Below are 26210 nucleotides of genomic sequence, written 5' to 3'. Positions count from 1 at the left end.
AAACTTCAATGGACACTGACAACATTGGAAGTGCAGAAAGAACTAAGTCTCTGATTATCCGATATGCTGTGCCAAACGAGTCCATTTGCTTTTATTGCCAAGAGAAGGGGCATTGGAGACGAAGCTGCCCTAACTACCCGAGAAATCTAAGAGATTGGGAGAGTCAAGACGTATGGCTCTGCTTCAGGTAAAATCCATTATCTAACTCTTTTGAGTTCCTATTCTAGATTCTTAATACATGATGTGATAAGATTACATTTTGATGTTTTGTAGGATCGAAGAAAAGGGAGGAAGCTTGAGGGAAGAAGTGAGCTGAATCTAATCATGAAGAAATGGATTTCGATCGCATTACTTGAAGAATGGATTCTTGAGCTACTACTTGGAGTTAGAATAGATTGTTAAGAAATATGTAATAACATAGTTTTTCAATTGAATTGCATTGTAAGGACAAAAATTTTTTCCGCAATAAAATGAATTTTGATTTTATCTTATTTATTTATCCTTGCAATGGCATGTATGAAAAAATTGATGTTTGAATGTTTCTATTATTAGCAATAATGGATTTGATTCTTAATTATGTTATTTGTGGAAATGTCAAAAATTTACCAAATAGGGAGAGTTTCTCATCGCCCAAGTTTCAATTAACTTGGAATCATGCAACGTGTGTTGTATGATGAATGAAAAACCTTCACATTTGGGAAACTTAGACTAATTCTTTGACAAAGTGTCAATTGAAGGACTAGGAGATCAAGTACACTATGTTGTGCGTTGATCAAGTCCACCACAAAAGTGACAAAGATATTCGTCATGATTTACTAAAGTTTAGTAAATATGATTATACTTATAAGATTAATTGTAATTCTAAGTTGATTGAAAGAGTTTCAATGAATAATAGAACGAATAAAGAAGAATCAAGTAGGCAGAAAGATAAAAGTTTCTCTATTCTAAGAAGAAGGGAGAGTACCTTTTATTATGTTTTATGATAAGTCTTAATGATTAAGAACCATGTCTCAATTGATCCTCTAAGTGAGTCTTAGTGCAGTTGCATGTCTAAGAAGAGGAATCGAGAATTGTAGAAATGGGTAAATCAAGAAGTCAATCATACTTTGTTCCAATATCAAGTCTTAAGTAGGTTTATAACACTCATCAAATGTGGAATTTGGAAAAATTTTCTTATTCTTGCACATTTGAAATTGGTAAGTTGTGTTGTCTTGGATAAGACAAAGACCAACTAGGACGAATTATGTGAAGTGTTCTGTCTTGATAAGAACTACACTAACTGTTGAATGTTTGCTTTGTCAAGAAATGTTTCTTGACAAGAGAATCTTATATGTCAAGGAGTCAGTGGGAGTCTTAATGGTCTTGAAAGGTTTCAAGAACAAATCAAGAATATACCTTATCGATCATCACTAGCACACGACTTGAGGTTTACAACCTATCGCGCTGACATTATTTTGTTTTTGTGCCATTCCAATTGAGTTAATTGCGTATGTGAGTTCTATGAGTTCTCATTTGAATGCATACTAGAGCCTTAGTCGATGGAAAGTACATTGATATGTAAGGATAAGTTACTAAACTACTTGGAAGACATGGTGGGCACTTGTGTTACCATAAGGCAAGAAATCAAGATTAAGAAAGTTCAGTCCATATGAGTTTGGATTTGTCGCAAACCTTGGTTTTGGCAAATTCACATGGATAGGAACTCATACACCATAGAATCTAAGTGTCATAAGATTCCCTCCTTCATGAAAATGACTGTGAGGAAATGCTTTCACTAAAAGAGATTTTAAGAAGATAGCGATTGTGAAAATTGTATTCTCAAAATTCGATTATGGTTACGGCATCCCTTTCCATAGTTCAAATTATGAGATTTGGCAATTAGTTTCAACATTTGGAACTTAGTAACATAAGTTCTGAATTGTCTAAACACACATATGAGCTATCTAAGACAAAGGTCTATGAGGTTAAGAAGCCTAGATAAAGGCTTATCGAAGCATCTGGTATTAGAAATATGAATTTCAGAAATTCATTAGGCATTGCTTTCTGAAAGTTCATCTGTTTTCTGAATACATGTCAAAGCTAGTGGGAGCATAAGTGTTATGCTTATATGATAATAATCATCATGATAGTGGGAGCATAAGTGTTATGCTTGTATGATTATTATGGCGAGTATTGCAAGTTAGCAATATTAATTATAGAAAAACAAAGATTCAATTTGCAAAGTTGCATGGGTTGAAAAGTTGTTTTAATATAATTTAGGGAGAGAATATTATACTTCATTTCAAAATCTAAAGCTTAGATTGAGAAATTTTAATATTTTCAGTCAAAGGATACATTGTGTGTTCTTAAAATTCGATTACGATTACGGCATCCCTCTTCATAGTTCGAATTGTGAGAACATGACACATAAAATATTATGGCAAAAGATTGGTAAAGTATCATATCTTTATGTAAGACATTATGCATCGTGTCCCATATGCTTCGGGTATACGATCGATTGCAAATGTTATAATATTTTACCATTCTAAAATTTTCTAAATGTCTAGCGCATTAAGAGGGAAAAAGGACTAGAATTGGTTTTGACTAAAATAATTAGACAACTATCAAAGGATGATCCAAAGTTCGCTGAGGATTGGTCGCTTGTGAGTAGTTGGAAGTATGGTATTGGATGGACCATATCGACATTATTATGAATAGATAAGATTGTATTAAGAATAAGTTGTCATATGGCAAATATGGAAGTGTTTCCATATTGGGAGTTGGATGTTGAGAGTCTATGTCTAGATTAGAAACTTTTATGCAAGAAGGATGTTTAAAGGAATGTACTTTGAATGTGAGACTTCGCGTCTATGGAATTGTCTTGTAACAATTTCTGATAGAGTACTTTATAAATTCATTGGCCAAGTCTTGGTGACTTTTGTGCTATGACATTACAAAGGAATCGTTGCATAAAATGTTAGAATCTAGCATATTCTAGTAGTGGCAAGAACCTTGTGTTCTTACACTAACAGTTAGGATTAAGGAATTGTGAAATGAGCATCGCTGGAAAAGTTTTTCAATTGATCTATTTCACAAAGTAAGGACCATAGGAAACATAGTGTGCATGCTTTATGCATGGGACAACTATTGTTGTAATTTGAGTAATAAGTTGATTTTTTGAAACAGTAAACGATAATAATGAGTAATCAATATGGTGGTTAAATAGAAGTGTTTTATTTACTCTCACAAGTTTGAGGCCATATAGGATTAAGTATTATTGTTATGTTTCAATTTGCATGTTTTGACTTCCATAATAACTAGGTTATTCAAACATCCACAGTCGGTCATACGTTGGGAGTAGGTATGAATAAAGACTGTCATGAATCTGTCTGTAGATTGTCTGAAGTGTTTAAACATAACACAAGTTTGCTGCAGAGTTCATGAGTGCTTTGATAAGATTATAGTATTGGATTAAACCCACGCTCACTTGGATCACTTCACAGATTTATCACGAGTGATTAGTGAGACGATAATATTGTATCTTCTTGAAACCGAGACATGTGAGTTGTTATTTGTTGGTCGGTTGCACATTGATAATAAGTAAACGCACCAGTAACTTGGTGTTATAAAACTTATTATTGTGTGTGATTCGATTAGTAAATGCAAGCGAGCATTTGAGTCAAAGTTTATCCATTCCTTTTACTCAAAGTGGGATAAAAGCGATATATGTGGGCCTCTCGATGATTTAGTGATGACACCTAAGCGCTTGGCCAAGCCGGGACTAAGTTGATGTGTTCAATTGTAGTCTGTTATCAGTCGTCATAAATCGGAAGTCGGGAAACAGTATAGAGAGAATGATTGAAATTCATGTCTTTTGTCTATACGATATCTTGAGAATGGAGGAATATATAATCCCTTATCTAGAGGACACGCTATCTGATAAGATCAGAGTTGCAGCGGCTTTTGAAAGCTACGATTGCTGATCAGGTTCTGAAGTCATACGGAAATTAGTTATTAGACTTATCCAAGTGGGAGACTGTTGGATTAGTGTCTAAGTCCATAACTATTTTGGTATGTACTTGACCCGATTATGAGCATGGTCCTTTTGGGTTGCCTTCACCATAGCAATATGTAGGATGAATTAAGAAGAGAGAGGTTTAAATATGATTTATTAATATATTATGAGAATAATATATTAAAGGAGAAATCATATTGTTTAATTAATATTAGTCAATAATTAATTATGAATTAATTTTGTGGCTAAAAGAGATTAATTAAATTTAGGGGACTAGACTGCAATTATTGGATAATTGAGTTATTGGGCTAAGGAATGCTAAAGGAACAAGGGGTGAACGAAATTATGATGGGAGCCCATCATATTTTCGTCCATGGCCTTATCTAGAAGGTTCCATGGGCTGCTTAGAGTTTAAGCTGTCCATTAGGGTTTTGACTGAAACCTTAGCAGCCCTCACAAGTATATAAAGGACCCCTTAGGCCCCAACAACGTGGACAACTGATTCTCTAGGGTTTCTAGTCGTTTTTGGGCAGCCTCTCTTCTTCTCCTTTTCATCCAAGTTGCATAAGGTGTTTGTGACTCCATTAGAGGTGCAGCACTTGAGGCACTAAGCTTTTGAAGCCAATCCAAGCAAGGAATTGATTGTTATTGCTATATAACAATCAAAGGTAATTCTCTAAACCCTAATTCAGTTTATAATATGTTAGATCTAAGTTTATTAGTCTTGGATTCAAATCATGTACAATAGAGAAACCTAGATCCAAGCATTAGGGTTTGTATGAGCACATAGGATTGTTTCTTATGCAGAAAACCCATCAATTACCACAAGCGTTATTAGAATCAAATCCACATTAACACTGCTAATAATAGAAATGTAACCAACACTTTCATGAATGTCGTTGTAAGTAAATATAAAGTAGACCAACTAGATAAACAAAAATTTCACTTTTGTTGATAATAAACAAAAAATGGATCTTGTCCGTACAATGAATAGAAATGAAAACTTTGTTTCTAGAAGTTTCCTAAACAATCTATTAACATAACTCCTAAGCAGTAGCTTCCAAAATCTGATCAATGAACTATGCGACAGAAATCCATCTCATGATCGGATTCAATGTTCCCTTTTAAGCTTCCTTCTTTCTCTTAGATCCTACAAAAAACATCAAAATGTGATCATAATATCATGTATTAAGAATCTATTAATATAAACTTGTTAAAATAACGAAGTTAGATAATGGATGTACCTGAAGTTGAGTCACACGACTTGACTTTACCGTCTTTAAGATTTTCAGGTAGTCTGGGCAGCTTCACAACCAAGGTCCCTCCAATTGGAAATAGAAACATATGGACTTTTTAGGGTTAGCACACATAGAACTATCTTAGAACTAGCCTTTGTCTTTATCATACGATCAAATAGTTTAACCTTTGCCAATCCCTTTCCATTGGGAAGAGAAATCTTTTCTGGACCACCATCATTACCATTGTAAATGTCTATGGAAATTTTAGAATTATATCCTTCAAACACTTTTGCTTCACTTGTGCTATTAAGCATTTCTGCTTTAGCAACAATTAACATATGTGTCAGATCATTTAGGTTCACGTCGAGGTCGCTCATATAAAAGTTCTCACTAAACTGCTCATATGACTTAGGAAGCGAACGTAGAATCAAATCAATGGATTTCTCCCTTGGGAAGACGACACCCAATCTATCTAATTTGTCAATGTAAGATTTTGTTTCTAAAACATGCGTACACACAAAATTTCCATCTTGATGTTTACATGCCAATAGGGCTTGAGTAGTCTTGTATCTTTCAATTTGAGGAAAACGTGATGTGAGGAGAGTTATTGGAGCAGGAGGTGCAAGAGTATGATGTCCAGTTCCATCATTTCCTGAAGAAAAGAAAACATTTTTACCTTGATCATAACATTGAAGATCATCTTCAGAAGAAAGAGGAAAACCATTTCCAAAAGAATAAGGAAGACCATTGTTGTCTTGACTCGACATCTATAATGGGAGAAAGGAGAATTCAAGTTATTTGGTTTTAATCCTTAATTATTAATGCATAAATTCATATTAAGGCTAGGATCCATATCTCCCATTCGAACTTTGAAGAGGGATGTCGTAATCAAATTCGAATATATTTTAGGTAGGTAAGACTTTTCCCAGTTTCAATTTTATGAAACTCCTAGATCATTTGAGATTCACTAAATCTAATTAATGACATGTTTAATCTTAGATTATGCTCTCACTTTTGTAACTAGGATGCCGATGATCACAAACGAGATGTGAATAGCCATGCAAATTAGTTTGGCACTCTCGATGTTATTTATCATCTCGTTTTAATGTGTCGGTTAACCACACATGCTCCATTAATCATTAATAATTTTCGAGACACCTACTACCATTCTTTATTAGTCCCCTACTAGTGTGTCAGTTAACCATACATGCTCCACTAATGACTTATAAAGTGTAATGTGAAATGTCATGGATTAGCATACACATTCACATTTTCCTAAAGTAACTAAGAGTGGGATTTTAAATAAAAGGGTTTAGTTACTTTTAATATCATTAGACTTTTAATGATTAGTTTGTCCTATCAAACCTATTCGGCTAACAATCCTCAACCATACAAGAGAGCGGTGGGTGAGAATGGATACCTAGTGGCGGTCATTTTATAGGCCGCTTCCTTAAACTCCCCTTATAGTATGGTTTCGTAAATGAGGCATACTAGCGGTTTGAGTGACTTTTCTTATACGTATAATATATCTTACACTTCTAATTATATATACATAGTATAAGGTTTATTTTAAACATTTAAAAATTGAAAGGGTTTAATTTTTTAATAAATTAAACTTTTAATTTAATTAAATTTAAACCTTTTATGGATTTATTAATTTTCTTTTAATTAATCACTTAATTAAATCAATAATAAGATCTATAAGGATGTATTTTAAACTTTTCAAAATACCAAATATTATTTGACATTAATTATTAAGTCCAATTAATATCTAGATTTATTGTTTATACACTTAAAATATCAATAATATTAATGAACAAAACAATTAATCAAGTCAAATACTTATCTCCTAACTTCTAGGCTTTTATTTTTTTCATCATATATACACCAAAATTGGATTTGGAGGATAAGTATAGCAAGTATTTATCACATAAAAGTTGATTAGGTAGATTACTTCCAGATTTTCGGATTTGGACTGAGCTTACGCGTGACCTGCGATAATCTGAAAAACAGGTTTCTTTTAATTGATTCACCAATGTGCAAATACATGAAAGAAAGCCCTAGGGTCTGATACCACAAATGGGTTATAACTACAATGCTCTAAGCGAAAAACATATAACAATTCAAATGATTAGGGCACATGCAACCTAATAGGATCTATGTATTTCACATATAAGCAACATACTATGAATCATCATCCTACATAACATTTCTATGGAAAACTAATTCATAAAAACAAGAAACTTACCTTGAAAATTGTTATTACAAACAATCTTGAATTCCTTCTTGAAAAACTCTTTGAAGCAAGCACAAGTGTCGTGCCTCTGATGGTTCACACCCAAACCTTATAAACCAAGGAGCTTGAAGAGAGAGAGAGAGATAGAGAAGAGAGGTGGAAATTTCGACCCTAAGCCTCTAAAGGAATGTCATGGACAAAATTCTAAGGCTAATTGTCTTTTTATAGTTGAGGTAGTTTGGTGCCAAAGCTAGGGTTTAAGGAGGAAACCCTAATCCCTTTGCATGGTGACCAAGCAGCCCATTCCACTCTTTCAAGGGGCTTGGAAGAAATTCATTGGGCTTGCCCAAGTGATTTTCGTCCACCTCATCCAATGAGGTCCATCGGCTCCTTTCCTCAACTTTCAATAAATAACCAAATAGACCCTGCACTTTTAATTAATCATACTAATTCTAATTAATTTTGATTAATTATTAATTAAATAATACTATTTCCAATTAATATATTATTCTTATAATATATTAACAAATTTTTTATTTTGATTTCTAATTAATTTATTAACCATATAATAAATTAATAAATCAGTCTCTCTCTCTCTCTCTCTCTCTCTCTTTAAATACCATCATATTTAATTGCTAGGTTTGAGGGCAACCCAAAAGGACTGTGCTACTATCAATTCAAGTATATACCAATTATAGTTATGGGCTTAGACACCTAATCCAAGAACACTAACCCCCAATACTATATTTTTTTACTTAAGACCCCTCCAAGGGTTTGAAAGGACGACTTATTGGGTCAAGAACATGCTATGCTTAAGAAACACCACGTTGGGACAAAAAGAACCTAAAATCAAGCCGAAAATAAGATCTAAATGAAACTTCACCAAGTTCAAAACTTTATACCTCCAAGTGATGCCAAATGATGGTGTATTTTTGGATCTAAAGTGCTTCACTCCTCCAAGATGGTCTCTACTTCCTTCCTTCTTCTTCAAAGGCACAAAACACACACAAGCTTAGAAATGCTTCACAGGGTGGATTAGGATTGCAAGAACGTTTGAAAGGATAAAGGCTGTTGGAAGGAGCCAAGGTTAGGAGTTAATGATGAATAAATAGGGTCTAACCCCTAAAGATTAGGGTTTGGGACTTCACCGCGTATGCCCTGCGTACATAAAGCGTTCGCCCAATGTATGCGGCTCTGCCCCAACAATCCAAAAGTGGCAATAACAGCTCCTCCCATCCACAAGTCTTATATTTTAAGGACCAAAGTGCAATAAATTTCAAATATAAGGGTAAAAAATGAAAGTACCTCAAAACACGATGTTACAATTCTCCCCCACTTAACTTAGACTTTGTCCTCAAAGTCTACTACTGTGAATAACTCGGGGTAATGCTCCCTCATCTCAGACTCCAGATCCCAAGTCCACTCGGAGCCTCTACGATGCTGCCAATGAACCTTTACCAAAGATATCTCCATGTTGCGTAGGACCTTCATCTTTCTTTCCAAAATAGCCACCAGTCTCTCAGTATAATACAAGTGCTCATCGAACTGAATATCATCCAAAGGAATCACTGTCTCGCTATCTAATATGCACTTCCGCAACGGAGAGATATGGAAAGTGGGGTGGATCTGACTAAGCTCGCTAGGAAAATCCAACCGATAAGCCACCCTGTTTACCCTAGCTATCACACAAAAAGGCCTAATATATTGGGGACCTAATTTCCCCCGCTTCCTGAAGCGTATCACACCCTTCCAGGGCGAGACCTTCAGGAGCACCATTTCGCCGACCTAAACTCCAACTCTGATCGGTACTGATCGACGTAGCTATTTTGCAAACTCTGAGCGATATGCAATCTCTGCTTGATCTGCTAAATAAGCTCCATGGTTTGAAGGCCTACCTCGGTCCTTCCTATAACCCTATGACCAACCTATCCCCAACATACCAGGCTACGACATCTCCGACCATACAAAAGCTCAAAAGGTAGGGCACTAATGCTGGAGTGATAACTGTTGTTGTAGGAGAACTCCGTAAGAGGTAGGTAGGAATCCCAACTTCCACCAAAATCAATGAAACAGTCCCACAACATATCATCAAGGTTCTGTATGGTCCGCTCACTCTGATTTTTGGTCTGCGGATGATAAGCAATGATGAAATGTAACCTCGTACCCAGTTCCTTGTGGAACTTCTGCCAAAACCGGGAAGTGAACCAAACATCTCAGTCTGAAACAATGGAGACTAGAACCCCATGACAAGCAACGATCTCCCGGACATACACATTGGCCAAATTTTTGGCCGAAAATATGTCCGAGATGGCCAAAAAGTGGGCACTCTTGGTCAATCGATCCACGATGAACCATATAGCATCAAAACCCTTGGTCGTCTTCGGTAATTTAGTGATGAAATCCATGTTGATTTGTTCCCACTTCCATAAGGGAATTGCTAAAGGCTGCAACTTTCCATGCAGCCTCTGATGCTTGGCCTTGACCATCCTGTAGGTCAACAACCTCTTGACATACTAGGCTATCTCCCTCTTCATACACGACCACCAGTCGCTAAATATCAAATTACGATACAGATTGGTGGCTCGTAGGTGTAAAGAAAAGCAAGACTTATGAGCCTCCTCTAGCATTATCTGCCTAATCCCACCGAAACTGGAATCCAAACCCGACCACACTGGGGCAAAAACCCTTGAATATTAGTGACAAACTTGTCGATCTCGCCCATGATCCTGTCCTGCTTCCAGTTCTTCTTCCGATCTCCCTCTGCCTGAGCCTCCCTGATCAATCCCAAAAGCATAGAATCAACATATATCCTCATACACAACTCCCTAACTAAAGACCCAACCGACTTGCGAGTCAATGCATCTGCTACCACATTCGCTTTACCCGAATGGTAAACAATCTCGTAGTTATAATCCTTGACCACGTCCAGCTACCTGCGCCGCCTTATGTTCAGGTTCAGCTGATCCATAAGATATCTTAAACTCTTGTGATCTGTGTAAACAATACAACGAACCCCATAAAGATAATGTCTCCAAATCTTGAGGGCAAACACCAGTGCTCCTAACTCTAGGTCATGTGTAGTATATCGCGTCTCATGCGGCTTCAGATACCGAAAAGCATAAGCTATCACTCGCCCTCTTCGCATAAGGATCACCCCCAAATCGGTGACGGATGCATCACAGAATACCACGAAATCCTCGACTCCCTATAGAAGGGTCAATACAATGGCCTCACATAACCTCCACCGAAGAGTCTCAAATGCTAACTGCTGCTCAGGACCCCTTCGTAAATCCACTCCCTTCCTCCTCAGATGAGTGATGGGTACCGCAATCTTGGAGAAATCTTGAATGAATCTCCGATATTATCCCGCCAAACCCACGAAACTCCTGATCTCTGAGGGAGATTTTGAATCCTCCTACTACATCACGACCTCTATCTTGTCCGGTTGACCAAAATCCCATCTTGGTTAACGAGATGTCCTTGGAACTGGACCTCTCGCAACCAAAAATCACACTTTGAGAACTTGGCATACAACCGTTCCCACCTCAATACTACCAGAAGCTCTTGAGGGTGATCCTCGTGCTGCTCTCTGCTCTTGGAATACACTAAGATATCATCAATGAACACTATAACAAATCCGATTCATCAAATCCATAAATAATGATGGCGCATTGGTGAGCCCAAATGGCATCACCACGAACTCGTAATGCCCATAATGAGTCTGAAGCGTGGTCTTCTCTACATCCTCCTCTGTCATTCTCACCTGATGATACCTAGACCATAGATCGATCTTGGAGAACCAACATTCACCCTGCAACTGATCAAAGAGTTCATCAATCTGCAGAAGGGGATAATAGTTCTTCACTGTTAATTTGTTCAACTCCTAGTAATCAATGCACATCCGGTGTGAACCATCCTTCTTCTTAACGAATAGTATCAGTGATCCCCACGGCGAACTACTCGGTCTAATGAAATGCTTGCTTAACAGCTCCGGAAGTTGAGAGGACAACTCCTACATCTGAGGCGGTGCCATGCGGTAGGGCGCCTTGGCAATCGGAGCCTCACCTAGAACTAGATCAATCCTGAACTCTACCTGCCTTGCGGGAGGCACACCGGGTAATTCATTTGGGAAAACACCGGCAAACACCCTGACAACTGGTACCTCTGAAACTGCAATCTGCTCTCCCACCCAACTATCAACCACATAATCCAGATATCCCGCACACCGATGTTGAATATACTGTCGAGCCTTGGCTGCGGAACAAAACCCTGAACCAACCCTAGTACCCTCACCATAAATAATCAGTTCTGCCCTACTTAGGGTTCGAACTACTACCTCCTAGACCGTGCAATCAATCATGGCACTAAACTTGCTCAACCAATCCATCTCCTTTATCACGCGCATATCCCCCATGGGGATAGGGATCAAATCAGTCTGATAGGACACCCCAAAGATCTCCAATACACAACCCTGATATGTATTGGATGCAGAAATCCCATGTTCGTTAGTGATAGAAATCTGTAACGGACACTCCAACTCATAAAAAGGCACACCAAAATCCCTACTAAAAGACCACAATACAAAAGACGACTCGCGCCCGAGTCAGGTAACACTAGATTAGGCAAAGTGTTCACTAAGAATGTACCTATTAGAAGCTTAAAAGTAAGCATACCATAAAAGTAATTAACAGGACAATAAATAAAAACATACCGGTCACAACATATGGCGCTGTTCTAGCCTCCTCGACAGTAGGCTAAAATGCGCGATCGCGAGACCTCAGGGGCTCTGCCCGGCCCTGGCTCCCATCCATGATCCTCAGAGTAGCCGACGTTGGAGCCTGCACGGTCTAGAAGCAAAGTTCATTGGGCCTTTTTGTGGCACACCTGATCACAATGATAGCAAATCCTAATGCTGGATACCAGAGCCTAATGTCGGTAGTCCCTCACAATGTGGCCTTGCTTGGCAAATGTGTGGCATCCCACAGAAGATCGAAAAGCTCCATCATGAACCTTCCTGAACTTCCCGCAAGTGTGGCCCCTATGACTCCTAGATCCAACATCAACAGCCTTGAACCGCTTTGGCGCAGGCTACGACTGCGTCAGGGCCTGCCTCTGCTCCTTCTCCCGGAGCTCCATCTCAATTTCATGCTGCCTAGCAGTCTCCTGCAAATCTACCGATAAACCATAACACTACATGGACATAAATTGTCGGATTTTCTTCTTAAGCATGCTAAAGTATCAGGTCATCTGAGCTTGCTCAGAAGTAGCAAACTTAGGGCAACCCATAGCTTTCTCTATAAACATCTTGGTGATCTTCGTCACCGACTCGATCCCCTGCCTCAAATCCAAGTACTCCTGAGTTAACCTCTCTTGGTCGACCATTGGAACATATCTAGAATGGAACATCTCAGAGAACAGCTCCCAAGTCACTGTAACGCTCTGCTCTGGAGAATACGAGCTAGTAACCAGCCTCCACCAATCCTTTGCACTAGACTGAAAAAGGTTTAGAGCGCACTTGACCTTCTGGTCAGCAAGGCAAGAGAACATAAAGAAATATCCCTCGACGTCTGACAGCCACCTCATGGCTATGATAAAATCCTGAACTCCATCAAACATTGGGGGCTTCGTATTATCGAAGTCCTGGTACTGGAAACCCTCCCAGCTCCAATGCCCATAGTGGCAATGGTTGTGGTCGCTACAATAGCAACAGTCTCAGAGAGTGCAACGTATCGGTCATCAAAGAACTCCATCATAGCGGTCTTAATAGACCCAAACAACTCTGGTATCTGACCCCGAATGATAGAAACGACCTCCTCTTGAATGATCTTTCTAACCCGACCCTCGGTCAAAGCTGGCCTATCCTGCCTACCCGCTTTTGATCTTGATCCGGATCCTGTCTCAAATCGTCATGTAACCACCATACTAAAAATAAGAAAAGGGAGACATCAAATAATCACAAATAATTGAAAGATCTAGTATGCTCAAGAGTCATATTAAAATGATATTGCTAAATAACATATGATCCTAAGGGTCACACTAACAACAACTTGGTACAAATGATTATTTATTAGAAATTGATTTTAATAAATATTCATAAATTCTTATAATAAATGGGAAAATATTTATTTCAAGGAAATAATTATTTTACAAAACAAGTAACACATTATTTCATATGGTATGCATATAATATGTCATGTACATCTTTTTGTACCTAATAAGCTTTTTTTCTTTTAGCAAAAAGACAAAGTTTATATCTTATAAACTTTGAGTATATAAAATAGAAACTCTTGATTTGTCTTTTCCTTCTTGGGAATATGAGATACAGAGAAAAGACATTTGCAGAGGTATAATGTAAAAGAATCAAATCTAGGGTGATATGTTCATGACATAGGGGGACAAAGTTGTCTAAAAGTAGTTAATGGTTAATGAACCTTGGACCATAATTCCATTATAAATAAGAGGTGAGTGATCACATTTTTCTTCACCTTTCTTTCCTTGGTCGAGAACACTTCTTCCTTCTCCATCTTCTCTCTAAAGTCTTGAACTTTGAAGATTTTGTTGTTTGCATTCTCTCTTTAAGTCATAGTCTTGTTTTGGCTTAAAAGCATAAGAGTTGTAACTAGCATTACATCAAGTTGGCACATTGTTGGTCTCTCAAGGGTTCATCCTCACTCCATCAACTTCCAAGCCTCCCCTAGAGGACTCAAAGTGCTTCAAAGGTGGTTACCACTTCATCCTTCTATGGTTGTGTTTTAAATCTTTCCTTTACTGCATGATGATCCTTGGTGGGTGATAAAATGTTTATGTTATTTTGTAAAATCCATTTGCCATTAATTGTAGTTTTTGAAACTAGTTTTTTTAATTAAAACCCAACAATTGGTATCATAGCCACCTTGCAAGTTTGGTTAGATTTTTGATTTATGGAAATCTTGGTTTTCGGAAAATATGGATAACTTGTTTTTGTATAAAAACAAGTTCATACATATTTTCTTTGATAACTTTATAATTATTATTTTATGTGACAAAACTTACACGTATTTTTGCCACTTAAAGTTTTCTTAGAAAAAGAAAGGTAGTTTTATGTTTAAATGTATTTTAGAAAGCATAAACAAGCCTTGGACCATTTGTGTTGTTGTTTGTGTGATTTGGTTGAAAATGGTTTGTAATATTCTTTTATTCATAAAGTATGTAATAAAAGTAACTAGTTTTTATTCTTGTTATTTTTATGTAACAGATTAGTTTTAGACTAGATTTATTTTATAAGAAATGTAACAAGATGAAGATGGAGGCCATTTCTTGAAGAACCATAGAAACCCACAGTTTTATAAAGATTTTATAAAAGTTTAAAACTTTTATAAAAGGTTTTATAAAATTACAACAAATTTGGTTGTCATTTCAAGTGGGAGCTTGAAGATCACATAAAGAACAAGTTGTAATATTTGGTCCCCTTGTCCCTTTGGAAAGGACTTAACACTTTTGTGTTGGCTCACAAAAGTGTTTTATAGTTAAGGCTTGTTTATGTCAAATGCATGCTTGTGTTGTTTATTTTTCAAGTAAATATTTTGTGTTGTTGATAATTTAGTTTTTCACAAACCCAAACTATTTTTTGGACAAAATAAACATCACATGGAGTTTGGATTTCAAAATGTAAAATATGGACATTAGATCTAACATATTTTAGCCATAACAATAAAACCGGTTTTATAAAAATTGTTAATTACGGCAAGCTTGCTGCATTCCCATTGGATCTCTGTAATTTGAAGGCAAAAGATTTGTGCAACAGTTAAAAAACCTAATCACTAAAGTGGGGGATTATACATGGGTTAAATTATCAAGCCTAATTGGTGAAAATCATACACTTCTTTTTCTGCCCGCCAGGTGTTCGATAAAATGTCTAATGGTTTTTTTTCAAGCGTTGCAGCCATTTTAGGACCCAAAAAGATGTAGAGTCACTTCCGGGGTGTTTTTTCATTATGCACTTCAACATTTTGTTGGAGTGTCACACTTTACTTTGGACTTTTGCTTGTCATTCCGAGCCTCCCCTTGAGGCTTTTATGGAGTCTTCTCATACACATGCGAGCAGAACTTGGCTGCATCCTTTTCGGGGGTTTCATTGTTGCCCGAACGGTGAAGTGGGTGGTAGGGGGATATATCTTATGATTTCTCATATCGAAAGTGTTCACCTCTCTATGGATAAGTGTAGAGTTGTGTTGCGGGATGCTATTTCTTTAGACCTTGGACTGCTTATGTCAGTGGCAACAACATTGAAGGAGTTTGGTTAATGGATACGTGGAAAATGCATGAGTCTCCATGCCTTAAGCCGCTCGTGTCGACACTTAGGTGGTCTTGTTAAATTTAATGGTGATGGTGATGACATGAGCAGACATGTTGTTAGTATTTAAATGCCGCCACCCAATGGACCGGATGCCAACCTCAATGAGGGGTTGGTGTTGGATGCTCAGCTCCTTGATCTTGTGTTTAAACTACTTATCACCACAGTCAAAAGCATCCCTCGTAACTGTCATAAGGCTTTCTCTTAGGCTTTGAAAGCAGCCCTTGCCAAGGTTGTTGCTCATACCGGGTCCATTGAAGCATGGGTTACATTGTTAATTCTTCCTAGGTGTACTCTTCAGGTGTTCAGGCCCAAGAATAGACAAGAAAGTAGGTCTGGAAATAGGAAGTCCTTGCAACATCGTAACATCTTAAGCGCATTAGCTACTTGGGGGTACAGAAGATGGTATAGCCAAGCATGTTAAAAACTTGGTTGACAATGCAAGGATGGAGCAACAAGGAAAAAAAGAAGAGTACATTCAGGAGGATAGAACACGGGGTGACGCTAACGTCAGACAATGTCTTCGTAAGGTTGCTGATGGGCATTTCACATCAGCAGTGAAAGTATTATGTTCCTCGGGGGTTGCTCCATATGGGGATGCTACCACGAAGTCATTGGAGGGTAAGCATCCACACAAGCCACCACCATCCATGTCGAGTACCATATGTTCAGTACCTCCCCTTGTGGTTGATATTGACAATGTCCATGGGGGCATTAAATCATTCCCTAAAGGAACCTCGTGTGGGAGAGATGGGTTGAGAGCTCAACACATTTTAGATTCTCTTTGTGGAGAAGGTTCAGCAATTGCCAAAGACCTCCTATGCTCTATCACATGTGTGATTGATTTATGGCTAGGGGAGATGCCTTATGAGTTTGGCGGAATTTGTTGCCTTTGCTCCTCTTACACCGCTTCTAAACCCTGAAAAAGGAATACGACCTATTGCAGTAAGAACTATATGGAGACATTTGGTTTCCAAGTTGGCTATGAAAGGTGTTGGTAAAGAAATGGCCAAGTATCTCAATGACTTTCAGTTCGTGGTCGGGGTGTCGGGTGGCACTAAAGCCGTATTACATAGCGCCAACAGGGTGTTGAGTGAACGCCACAATGACGGGTCTCTTTCCATGCTTACTGTGGACTTCTCCAATGCCTTTAACCTTGTTGATAGATCCACATTACTTCATGAGGTCAGATTGCGGTGCCCTTCTATATCCTTGTGGGTAGAATTCCTATATGGTCAAGCAGCAAGGTTATATCTAGGGGACACGCATATTTGGTCTTTTACTGGAGTTCAACAAGGAGACCCCTTGGGACCACTTCTCTTCGCCTTTATGTTGCACCTGCTCTTGCATAATATTAGAGACAACTGCAAACTTCTTCTCTATGCATGGTACCTGGATGATGGCACACTTATTGGAGATTCTGAGGAGGTGGCCAAAGCCTTAGACATCATTAAGGCTATTGGCCCAAAATTGGGACTTCAATTGAATATCAATAAAACCGAGCTCTTTTGGCCCTCATCTGATGGAAGGAAGTTGCGTGAGGGGCTATTCGCGGTTGGCATCGGGTGGCCGTCATTGGGGGTGAAACTTCTCGGGGGAGCTGTTAGCAGAGATGCTAGTTTCATTAGCAACTTAGCCATAAAGAGAGATGAAGGCGCTGTGAATTTGATGCGCCTTCTTCCACAATTTTCCGACCCACAGAGTGAGCTCCTTCTACTTCGGTCTTGTATGGGTATTGCTAAACTTTTCTTTGGGTTGAGGACGTGCCAACCTGTTCACATGGAGGATGCGGCATTGTTATTCGATAATGGATTATGCAGGACGATTGAGGACATTGTGGTTTGCGGTGGCCCCTTCTTTGGCGACTTGTTTCCCTATCCATTCGCTTTGGTGGTTTGGGTTTATACTCGGCAGTAGAGGCTACATCATATGCTTTTGTTGCCTCAAGGGCTTAATCTTGGGTATTGCAAGACAACATCTTATAGGATAGCGGCATTTATGGTATGGATTCTGATTATGCTTGTGCCTTAGATTCTCTTCGTAACAAGCTTCCGGACATTGACCTTAGCAGTTTTACTACTAAGGACACCGCCCCCCTAAATCCCAGAATACACTGGTGAGTGCCCTTTTTAGTAAAATTATCCAAGATATGGAAGTGAATTTCAACATGACGGCTCGACAAAAAACAATTTTTTATTGTTTACGTGCACCTCATGCTCAAGATTTTCTTCTAGCTATCCCTATAGATGGGCTTGGACAACATATGTCTCCAGTGGAGTATCGTACCATCCTCGAATATCAACTCAGGATTCCAATATTCCCAGTCGATGGGATATGGCCGGTATGCCGCAAGGCATGTTTGGACTCTTTTAGCGAGCATGCAGTTCATTGCAAAGAACTCCCGGGGTTCAAATATAGGCACGATATGGTTAGGGATGTTTTGGTCGACATATGTAAGTGTGTCGGGGTTTCCGAGAAAGAGGCTCCTATGAATTTCCTGACTGACCCGACAGAAGGAAGGTCAACCCTTAGGCCGGCTGACGTTTTGATTTTTGGATGGGTGGGAGGGAAACATGCATGTGTGGACCTTACAGGGGTATCCCCTCTCGTAAGGTTGAGGGATCGGGGTTTCACGGCGGGACAGGCTACATTAAAAGCTGCTACATGCAAGGTTACCAAACACGAGAAACCGTGCATAGAAAATCAACACGTGTTCATACCATTTGCATTTGATACTTTTGGTTTCCTTGCGTCGGATGCGGTGGAGCTTCTTAGTAGACTACAACGGATCATGCATAGCAATTTTATATCCCCTAGATCTATGGATGTAGTCTTCAGAAGAATTGGCTTTACCATACAAAAGGGCTTAGCGACGCAACTTGTTGCCCGTTTGCTTTCTCATTCATTATATGATGATAACTAAAACATTGGTTCTTACATTACGACAACTTTTGAAATATTGAATTATTGTTGTAAAAATCATGTTTTTATAACTTATTCACACTCTAAAGTATTATTTAATGAAAGGAAGTTTTATTAAACAATATTAAAAGGGTTATACATGGCTCACACAAACTTAATACTAGTTATTAATTTTAAAATTGAACCAATCCGAAATATAAAATCCAGGTTTATTATAAGAACCTTAAAAGTGATTTTTAGAAAATTGACACCATGACATATTGGATGCATGAAATTGTCATGATATCACATGTTTTAAATAGAATAATAAAACATACAAATCCCTTTTTCAAAATGCAAGTCTATGCCATGTAATTTTAGAAACATTTGCATGTCACTTGTATAATGCTAGTGGGATAAAGGATACTTAACCATTAGTATTACCTTTAGAAGGATAAAATGCAATCTAGGAGAGATACCTAGATGAGAATTTGAGGAGTCTAATAAGAGAGTAGTTTGATATTCGTGAGGGATAGAGTACTTGTGAATTAGGATCTTAAGAGGAGGACTTGGGGCGACTACAGGATGGTGTGGAAGGTAGTATTGGGCCCGTACTACTGAAAGCACCAGATTTGTATGCGACCCAGGTAAGAATATTAGGATGTTAAGGAGCATGTATGGGTGGGTAACCGAGTGTATGTGTGTTTGAGATAGTCTTTGATGATTTTGTGTTTCTGTTTCAGAGACACTATGGTGGTTACCCGCAACAACCCCGTAGACAGTGGTGTAGTGACGAGGAGATCTGTAGGATCATTGCGGAGGAGGTGGCCGCAGCTATTAGGGAGGCCATACTAGAGACGTTCGGGTCTATTAAGACGATGCTGATTGAGACGTTTGATGAACGATATGCTGCTGTCACAAAGGTTGGTGCTGCTGCCGTAGCCACCACGACCATAGTTGCTGCTAGGCTACAAGGAGGTGACTCGTTGTTCCGGGAGTTCAGCAACACGAAACCACCAGTATTTGATGGGACACAGGACCCGATTGCTTCCATCAGATGGATCTATGACATTGAGGGGTGTTTATATACGTGTCCAAGCCCGGAGCATTTGAGATTTCAGTTTGTGCTGAACCAGCTTCGCTTGGGATCGAAGGATTGGTGGAAGTTCGTGACGACTGAATTTACTCCTGCTGATCATGTTGTAGTGACTTGGGAGAGGTTTGCCCAGCTGTTTAGAGATGAGTATGTTCCCTCGGTGGAGAAGGAACCTTTGGTCCAGGAGTTTCTATCTCTTAAGCAGAAGACAGAAACTGTGACAGAGATTATGATGATGTTTCATGAGAGGGAATTGTTCTTCCCTAAGCACGTGTTTACTGAGCAGGCACGTGTGAGCCATATTTTAGCATCTTGAGGAGAGATATTCAGGAGTTCTTGGCGAACTCGTCTTATCGAAAATTGGCTAAGTTGCAGACCAATTCCAGGAGGAGAGAGATTGAGCTGGAGATTCAGACCAGAGAGGAGGGAGAGCAGCATGGGAGGGCGATATAGACATAAGTACCTACTAGTTTTAAATTTATAAGCTAACTAACATAACTAATTAAAATGCACCTAGGCAGTGTACATAGTCGAATTGTAGAATAGTTTAGGTATGTCGGGTGTCGATCACAAGGAACAATTTTAATTAATTAATTTACCTACTATTAAATTAACCTAAAGTTCTATCAAAGTAATGGTTTTTATCTAATTTTGCAAGTTTCGATAAACTTAAATTCTTAAACATAATCCAATGAAGTAATTAGAACACTTCTATTAGTTTGAATCCACTTTCCCTCAATGGTTTAGCTATTAATTATGACAAATCCTGTTGGTTGCCAATTAATGTATAATTAGCAATTCAATTCCAAATTAACTAATGTTGAATTAATTCATGTAGATCTATGAATAGTCACACATAATTTAACACATAATCAATTATTAGATAGGATTGGAGCTATGTAAGATTGATTTGACAAACACAATTATGTTCATAATACGAGTTCTCCAGCACAACCAAATTCAATACTTCAATTACTTATCTAAGATTGGTTCAATCTTAGCTCTAGTAATCTAATGGTCATTAACTACACAAAATAAGACTTTAAAGAAATCTAGTATCAAATTAAGCATGCTAGGTGTAATCAATCAAACACAATATATTAACCAACAAGAAAAGTCTAATTTAGTATAAATAAACCTTGAGTTCCAGCTTCATCTAGCTAGCAGAAGCAGCTAGATTTAGCTACTCATGCTAGCAATTGAGCTAAAACAAGTCATAATCAAAAGCATAGTAAAGTACCAAACTAGAAAGTAAATTATGATCTTCTCCTTCTTCCTTCGTATTAAAACCTAATTCTTAGCCTTCTAAACCTCTGAAAAATGATTACTGGACTTTTCTCCAACCAGCCAACCTCTCAAATTTGTAGGGATCCAGGATATATATAATTTTTGAAATAACCCTACTCACGTCGTGAACATAGGAGTCTCACGTCGTGAGTCCAATAATTATCCGTATCCAACACGGACTCTTGCTTCGCGATGTCTATCTTCTAGAATGTTCGAGCTCACATCGTAAGGCTTAACTCCTCACATTATGAGAACGTATTTTTGCTGGATTTTTCATCTTCTAAGCTCTTAACCTCCAAAGTTCCAATCTGTAACGCTTTCAATCATTTTTCTTCAAAATGTCTTATTTTGGCTGCAAAACATACTTTAACCTTATAAGTACCATTTGTCTATGCAAATACCCAAAATATTAATCAAAATGTAAATAAATATTGCCTAAAATATGTATAAATATGGCAATATCAAATACCCCACACTTATTTTTTGCTTGTACTCAAGCAAATTTAATTATTTTTAAATTCAAACCTTCATCACTAGCATCACATAGAACAATCTATTTCGAACTCAGCCATTACACCAAGACTTCAATGCGCATATTTGTGTCTAAAATCCTAACAACCTTCCAATCCTAAATACTCACAATCCTTATGAACCTTCACCCCTTAGTTTATATGACACTCATTTTTGCAACCCTTCGAATCAATCCTCAGAAATCTTTCATAACCTCAAGGTATTTTTGTTAAGCTACCCAAGCATACATAATCTAGAAATTACAACTTTTGATACCACAATGGAGTTCTTGGAATTCTTCACTTCTTTGATACATCAATCTTTGATTTCTTTAAATTCACCACCTTTTTGTTTGATTTTTGGTATCTTCAACTTTTTGATTTTCTTCAGAATTTTGATCTTTTGATCTTCATAATTTGATTCCTCCAAAATTCTTATACTTTTTGTGTAATTTCTCTCTTTTTTTAATATATCTCACTTTTTTCACTCAAATCCTAAATGCTTAAGCAAGGGAGCTTAACTTCAACCCTTATTGGTTAAAGATATTAGTCTAAGTGCAATAACTACATTAGCTCTCCTGGATAGATTTCAGGTTTAGGCTGCAAAACATATTATGCCATATAAACTACCAGATTACCTTTCATATCTCATGGATTTTCACTAGGAATGGGAAGCCACAAATACACTATAACATATGTTGGCTCAGCTAAACATTTTAGCTTGTATTTGATTATCCCACGCATCACTAGCAACTGAAGTTCAAATTATTAATAGATTCAATTTGTAGATTATAAAACACTCAAATTCTTTAATTTTCTAGCAATTTAATTTTTCGACCCTCTACCCCACACTTATTACATACAATGCCCTCATTGTATGTATAAAAATAACTTAAAAGTAATAAAAAGGGGGAGAAATAGGAACAGACTCCCCTGGGATAGTAGTAGCGTGATCAAACTCCAAATGTGTGGATAACTTAAGCATCGTGGTTATGGACTTCTTCTAATATGGAACTCGGATCTTCAATATTTGAGATATGTAAATGTGCTGAAAAAAATTTGGAATCGAAACTTCATTCGTCAACAAATGTGGTGCAGAAAAATTCTTCAAAGCATAATGTAACAATGTGGGAAAACATACGCCACATTGCACGGTTGAGAAAATGAGCCATGCGTAGCTTCATAATAATGCCAAGAAGAATGGTGGTGACCCATGTAACAAATATGAATGAAAAGTCTTAAATATTATTTAAATTATGGACTCACAACATGAGTAATAAGGATTACGATGTGAGGTCGCATGAAAGCAAATTCTAAAAACCATCGAGAACGGGTTCACGATGTGAGGAACAAAAGCTCGCATCGTGAGAACTGGGCGCACAGAAAACAGTCTCCAATTCTTCTTGCAAATTGTGCACTTCAACCATTTGTGTTAATAAATTAAGACTCTTCTTAAACTCTATTTTTTTCATGACTCTCTTCTCTAACTTGCTTCTCTCTCGATTAACCCCACACTTCTTTTTGATTGTGGGTCTCGACTCTCGACTTTTAATACCTGGATAAATGTGTATACTCTCATATCTCTATCATCCCTTCCACACTTTCTCTAACAAAATTTGAAAATAACAACCAATGGAAGTAAACAATAAACATAACAACTTCAAAGTTTTACAATCCAAAATAAAGTAAAATCAAACAAAAAAAATCAAAATAAACATAACAACTTCAAAGTTTTACAATCCAAAATAAAGTAAAATCAAACAAAAAATTCAAAATAAACTAAAAGGAAATAAAATGATAGGATGAACTAATCATCGTCTTCATCTTCATTTGCTCCACTAGTCCCATCTCCATGGAACATTAGGGACATTGAAATAGTTTTCAATGTCATTGACCTCATCTAAATGCTTGTAAGCATCCTCATGATCCTTCCCAGAAAATGGTACATCTTTAAGTGCACTAAGGAAGTGTCCTTTTAACTCGAATATGGTAGTTGCAGGAATTGTAGGTTGTACTAAACCAGGACCAGTGTCATCTCTTATTCGCTTCTTGTATGCTCCCATGGACGTATCCGCAATGTTCGCCATCTTGTTTTCTGGCTTGTCTTCGGGTTCACTCTTTTCTATTTCAAGTTTTGGCTTGGATTTGTATTCAGATTCTTGAGTGTTAGATATTTGATAAACGCTTTCACCCTTGCTCTTGTCCTTTGAAAATGTACTTGACTCTCCCGCTTTCTTCCCCGTCTTCTTTCCAAAAACTGATTTGAGATCCTTGAAAGGTGACTTCTTTGGTGTCTGGTTCACTCATGCATTCTTATCCGTCTTTTTGTGAAAGGCCGACTCTGGATCTTCAAGTGGTGGTACCAAAGGTGTGTTGGAACCTCTGGTCATGAACTACTGCAATAAAACAAAAATAAAAACTTAAAACTTAACAAAAAGTTAACTAAAATCGCCTACAGATTGGTCACCACGACATGGTAAAGATTACCACCTCGTGTAGTCGTAGATAATCTAAACAGAAATGAAAAACGAAGAAAAATGAAAAACTACTAAACTCACGTCGTGAGTTGAGTACTGAAACAAAAACTAAGCTTAAAAATTAACTTTTTGCAGGTTTTATCCCACAAAAAGGATCGATTAACCTAAAGCGAATAAATCAACAATCAAATAAGCCGTTCCCCGACAAAGGCGCCAAAAACTTGATGTGCACAAAAGTACCTACTAGTTTTAAATTTATAACCTAACTAACATAACTAACTAAAATGCACCTAGGCAGTGTACCTAGTCGAATAATAGAATAGTTTAGGTAAATCAGGTGTCGATCATGGGGAACAGTTTTAATTAATTAATTTACCTACTATTAAATTAACCTAAAGTTCTAGCAAAGTAATGGGTTTTTTTCTAATTTTGTAAGTATAGATAAACTTAAATTCTTAAACACAATTCAATCAAGTAATTAGAACACTTTTGTTAGTTAGAATCCACTTTCCCTCAATGGTTTAGCTATTAATTATGACAATTCCTGTTGGTTACCAATTAATGTATAATTAGAAATTCAATTACAAATTAACTAATGTTGAATTAAGACATGAAGATCTATGCATAGTCACACATAATTTAACACAAAATCAATTATTAGATAGGATTAGAGATATGTAAGATTGAGTTGACAAACACAATTATGTTCATAATATGAGTTCTCCTGCACAACCAAATTCAATACTTCAATTACTTATCTAAGATTGGTTCAATCTTAGCTCTAATAATCTAATGTTCACTAAATTACTAGGTAATCAAATTCATGTAGATTAATGATCACTAACTACACAGAATAAGACTTTAAAGCAATCTAGTATCAAATTAAGCATGCTAGGTGTAATCAATCAAACACAAGACATTAACCAACAAGAAAAGTCTAAGTTAGTATAAATAAACCATGAGTTCCAGCTTCATCTAGCTAGCAGAAGCAGCTAGATTTAGCTACTCATGCTAGCAATTGAACTAAAACAAGTCATAATCAAAAGCATAGTAAAGTACCAAACTAGAAAGTAAATTATGATATTCTCCTTCTTCCTTGGTATTAAAACCTAATTCCTAGCCTTCTAAACCTCTGAAAAATGATTACTGAACTTTTCTCCAACCAGCCAACCTCTCAAATTCGTAGGGATCCACGATATATATAATTTTCGAAATAACCCTACTCACGTTGTGAACATAGGAGTCTCACGTCGTGAGTCTAATAATTATCCGTATCCAACACGGACTCTTGCTTCGTGATGTCTATCTTCTAGAATGTTCGAGATCACGTCGTAAGGCTTAACTCCTCACATTTTGAGAACGTATTTTTGCTGGATTTTTCATCTTCTAAGCTCTTAACCTCCAAAGTTCCAATATTTAACGCTTTCAGTCCTTTTTCTTCAAAATGTCTTGTTTTGGCTGCAAAACATAATTTAAACTTATAAGTACCATTTATCTATGCAAATAACCATAATATTTATCAAAATGTAAATAAATATTGCCTAAAAATATGTATAAATATAGCAATATCAGAGGGATAGGAGACCAGTACAGTCGCAGACGGTGACGAAGAGGGCTAAGCCTGCTGATTCGAGAGCCGGAGGCTAGAAGGGCCGCACTTATGAAAAGTGAAGCAAGAGTCATGAGGGGCGTTGTAGAGCGAGGATTTGCTACAAATGTGGCAAAGAGGGGCATATGGAGAGGGACTGCCCCATCGGATTTTCGGTTTGCTTTCACTACAACCAGACGGGCCATCAGAATGCCAAGTGTTCTCAGCTCACCCAGGGATCAGCCCAAGCTTCTGCTCCTGCTGCTTTACATGTTACTGATGGTCAGTCCGGGAAGGCCGATCCTCCGAGGGCTCGTGGGAGAGCATTTCAGTTGACTGCGGAGGATGTTCGCACAACGCATGATGTTGTTGCTGGTATGTATCTCTTTACTTCTGTTCTTTTGAGATTTGTTTATGCTTATAATCTGTTGTATATAGGTACTTTTCCTGTGAGTTCTGTGCCTGCTTTAGTGTTATTTGACTCAGGTGCGAGTCGATCTTTCGTGTCTTTATCCTTTAGTGTCACATTAGTGTCAGACGCAAGGCATTGAG

General features: G+C 37.6%; 1 protein-coding gene across 1 annotated transcript; it reads left to right on the top strand.

Moving 5' to 3' along the window:
• Nucleotides 1–16805: 16805 nt before the first annotated feature.
• LOC128127679 (uncharacterized) lies at nucleotides 16806–17717 on the top strand. The gene has a single exon (XM_052766341.1). It carries the CDS (start codon nucleotides 16806–16808, stop codon nucleotides 17715–17717), a length of 912 nt encoding a protein of 303 aa, XP_052622301.1.
• The last annotated feature ends 8493 nt before the right edge of the window (nucleotides 17718–26210 follow it).

The sequence above is a fragment of the Lactuca sativa genome, chromosome 8, assembly GCF_002870075.4.
Source record: "Lactuca sativa cultivar Salinas chromosome 8, Lsat_Salinas_v11, whole genome shotgun sequence".
In the NCBI taxonomy this organism is placed as follows: Eukaryota; Viridiplantae; Streptophyta; class Magnoliopsida; order Asterales; family Asteraceae; genus Lactuca; species Lactuca sativa.
The sequence above is the reverse complement of the archived record's forward strand: the minus strand, read 5'-3'. Positions and strand labels throughout refer to the sequence as shown.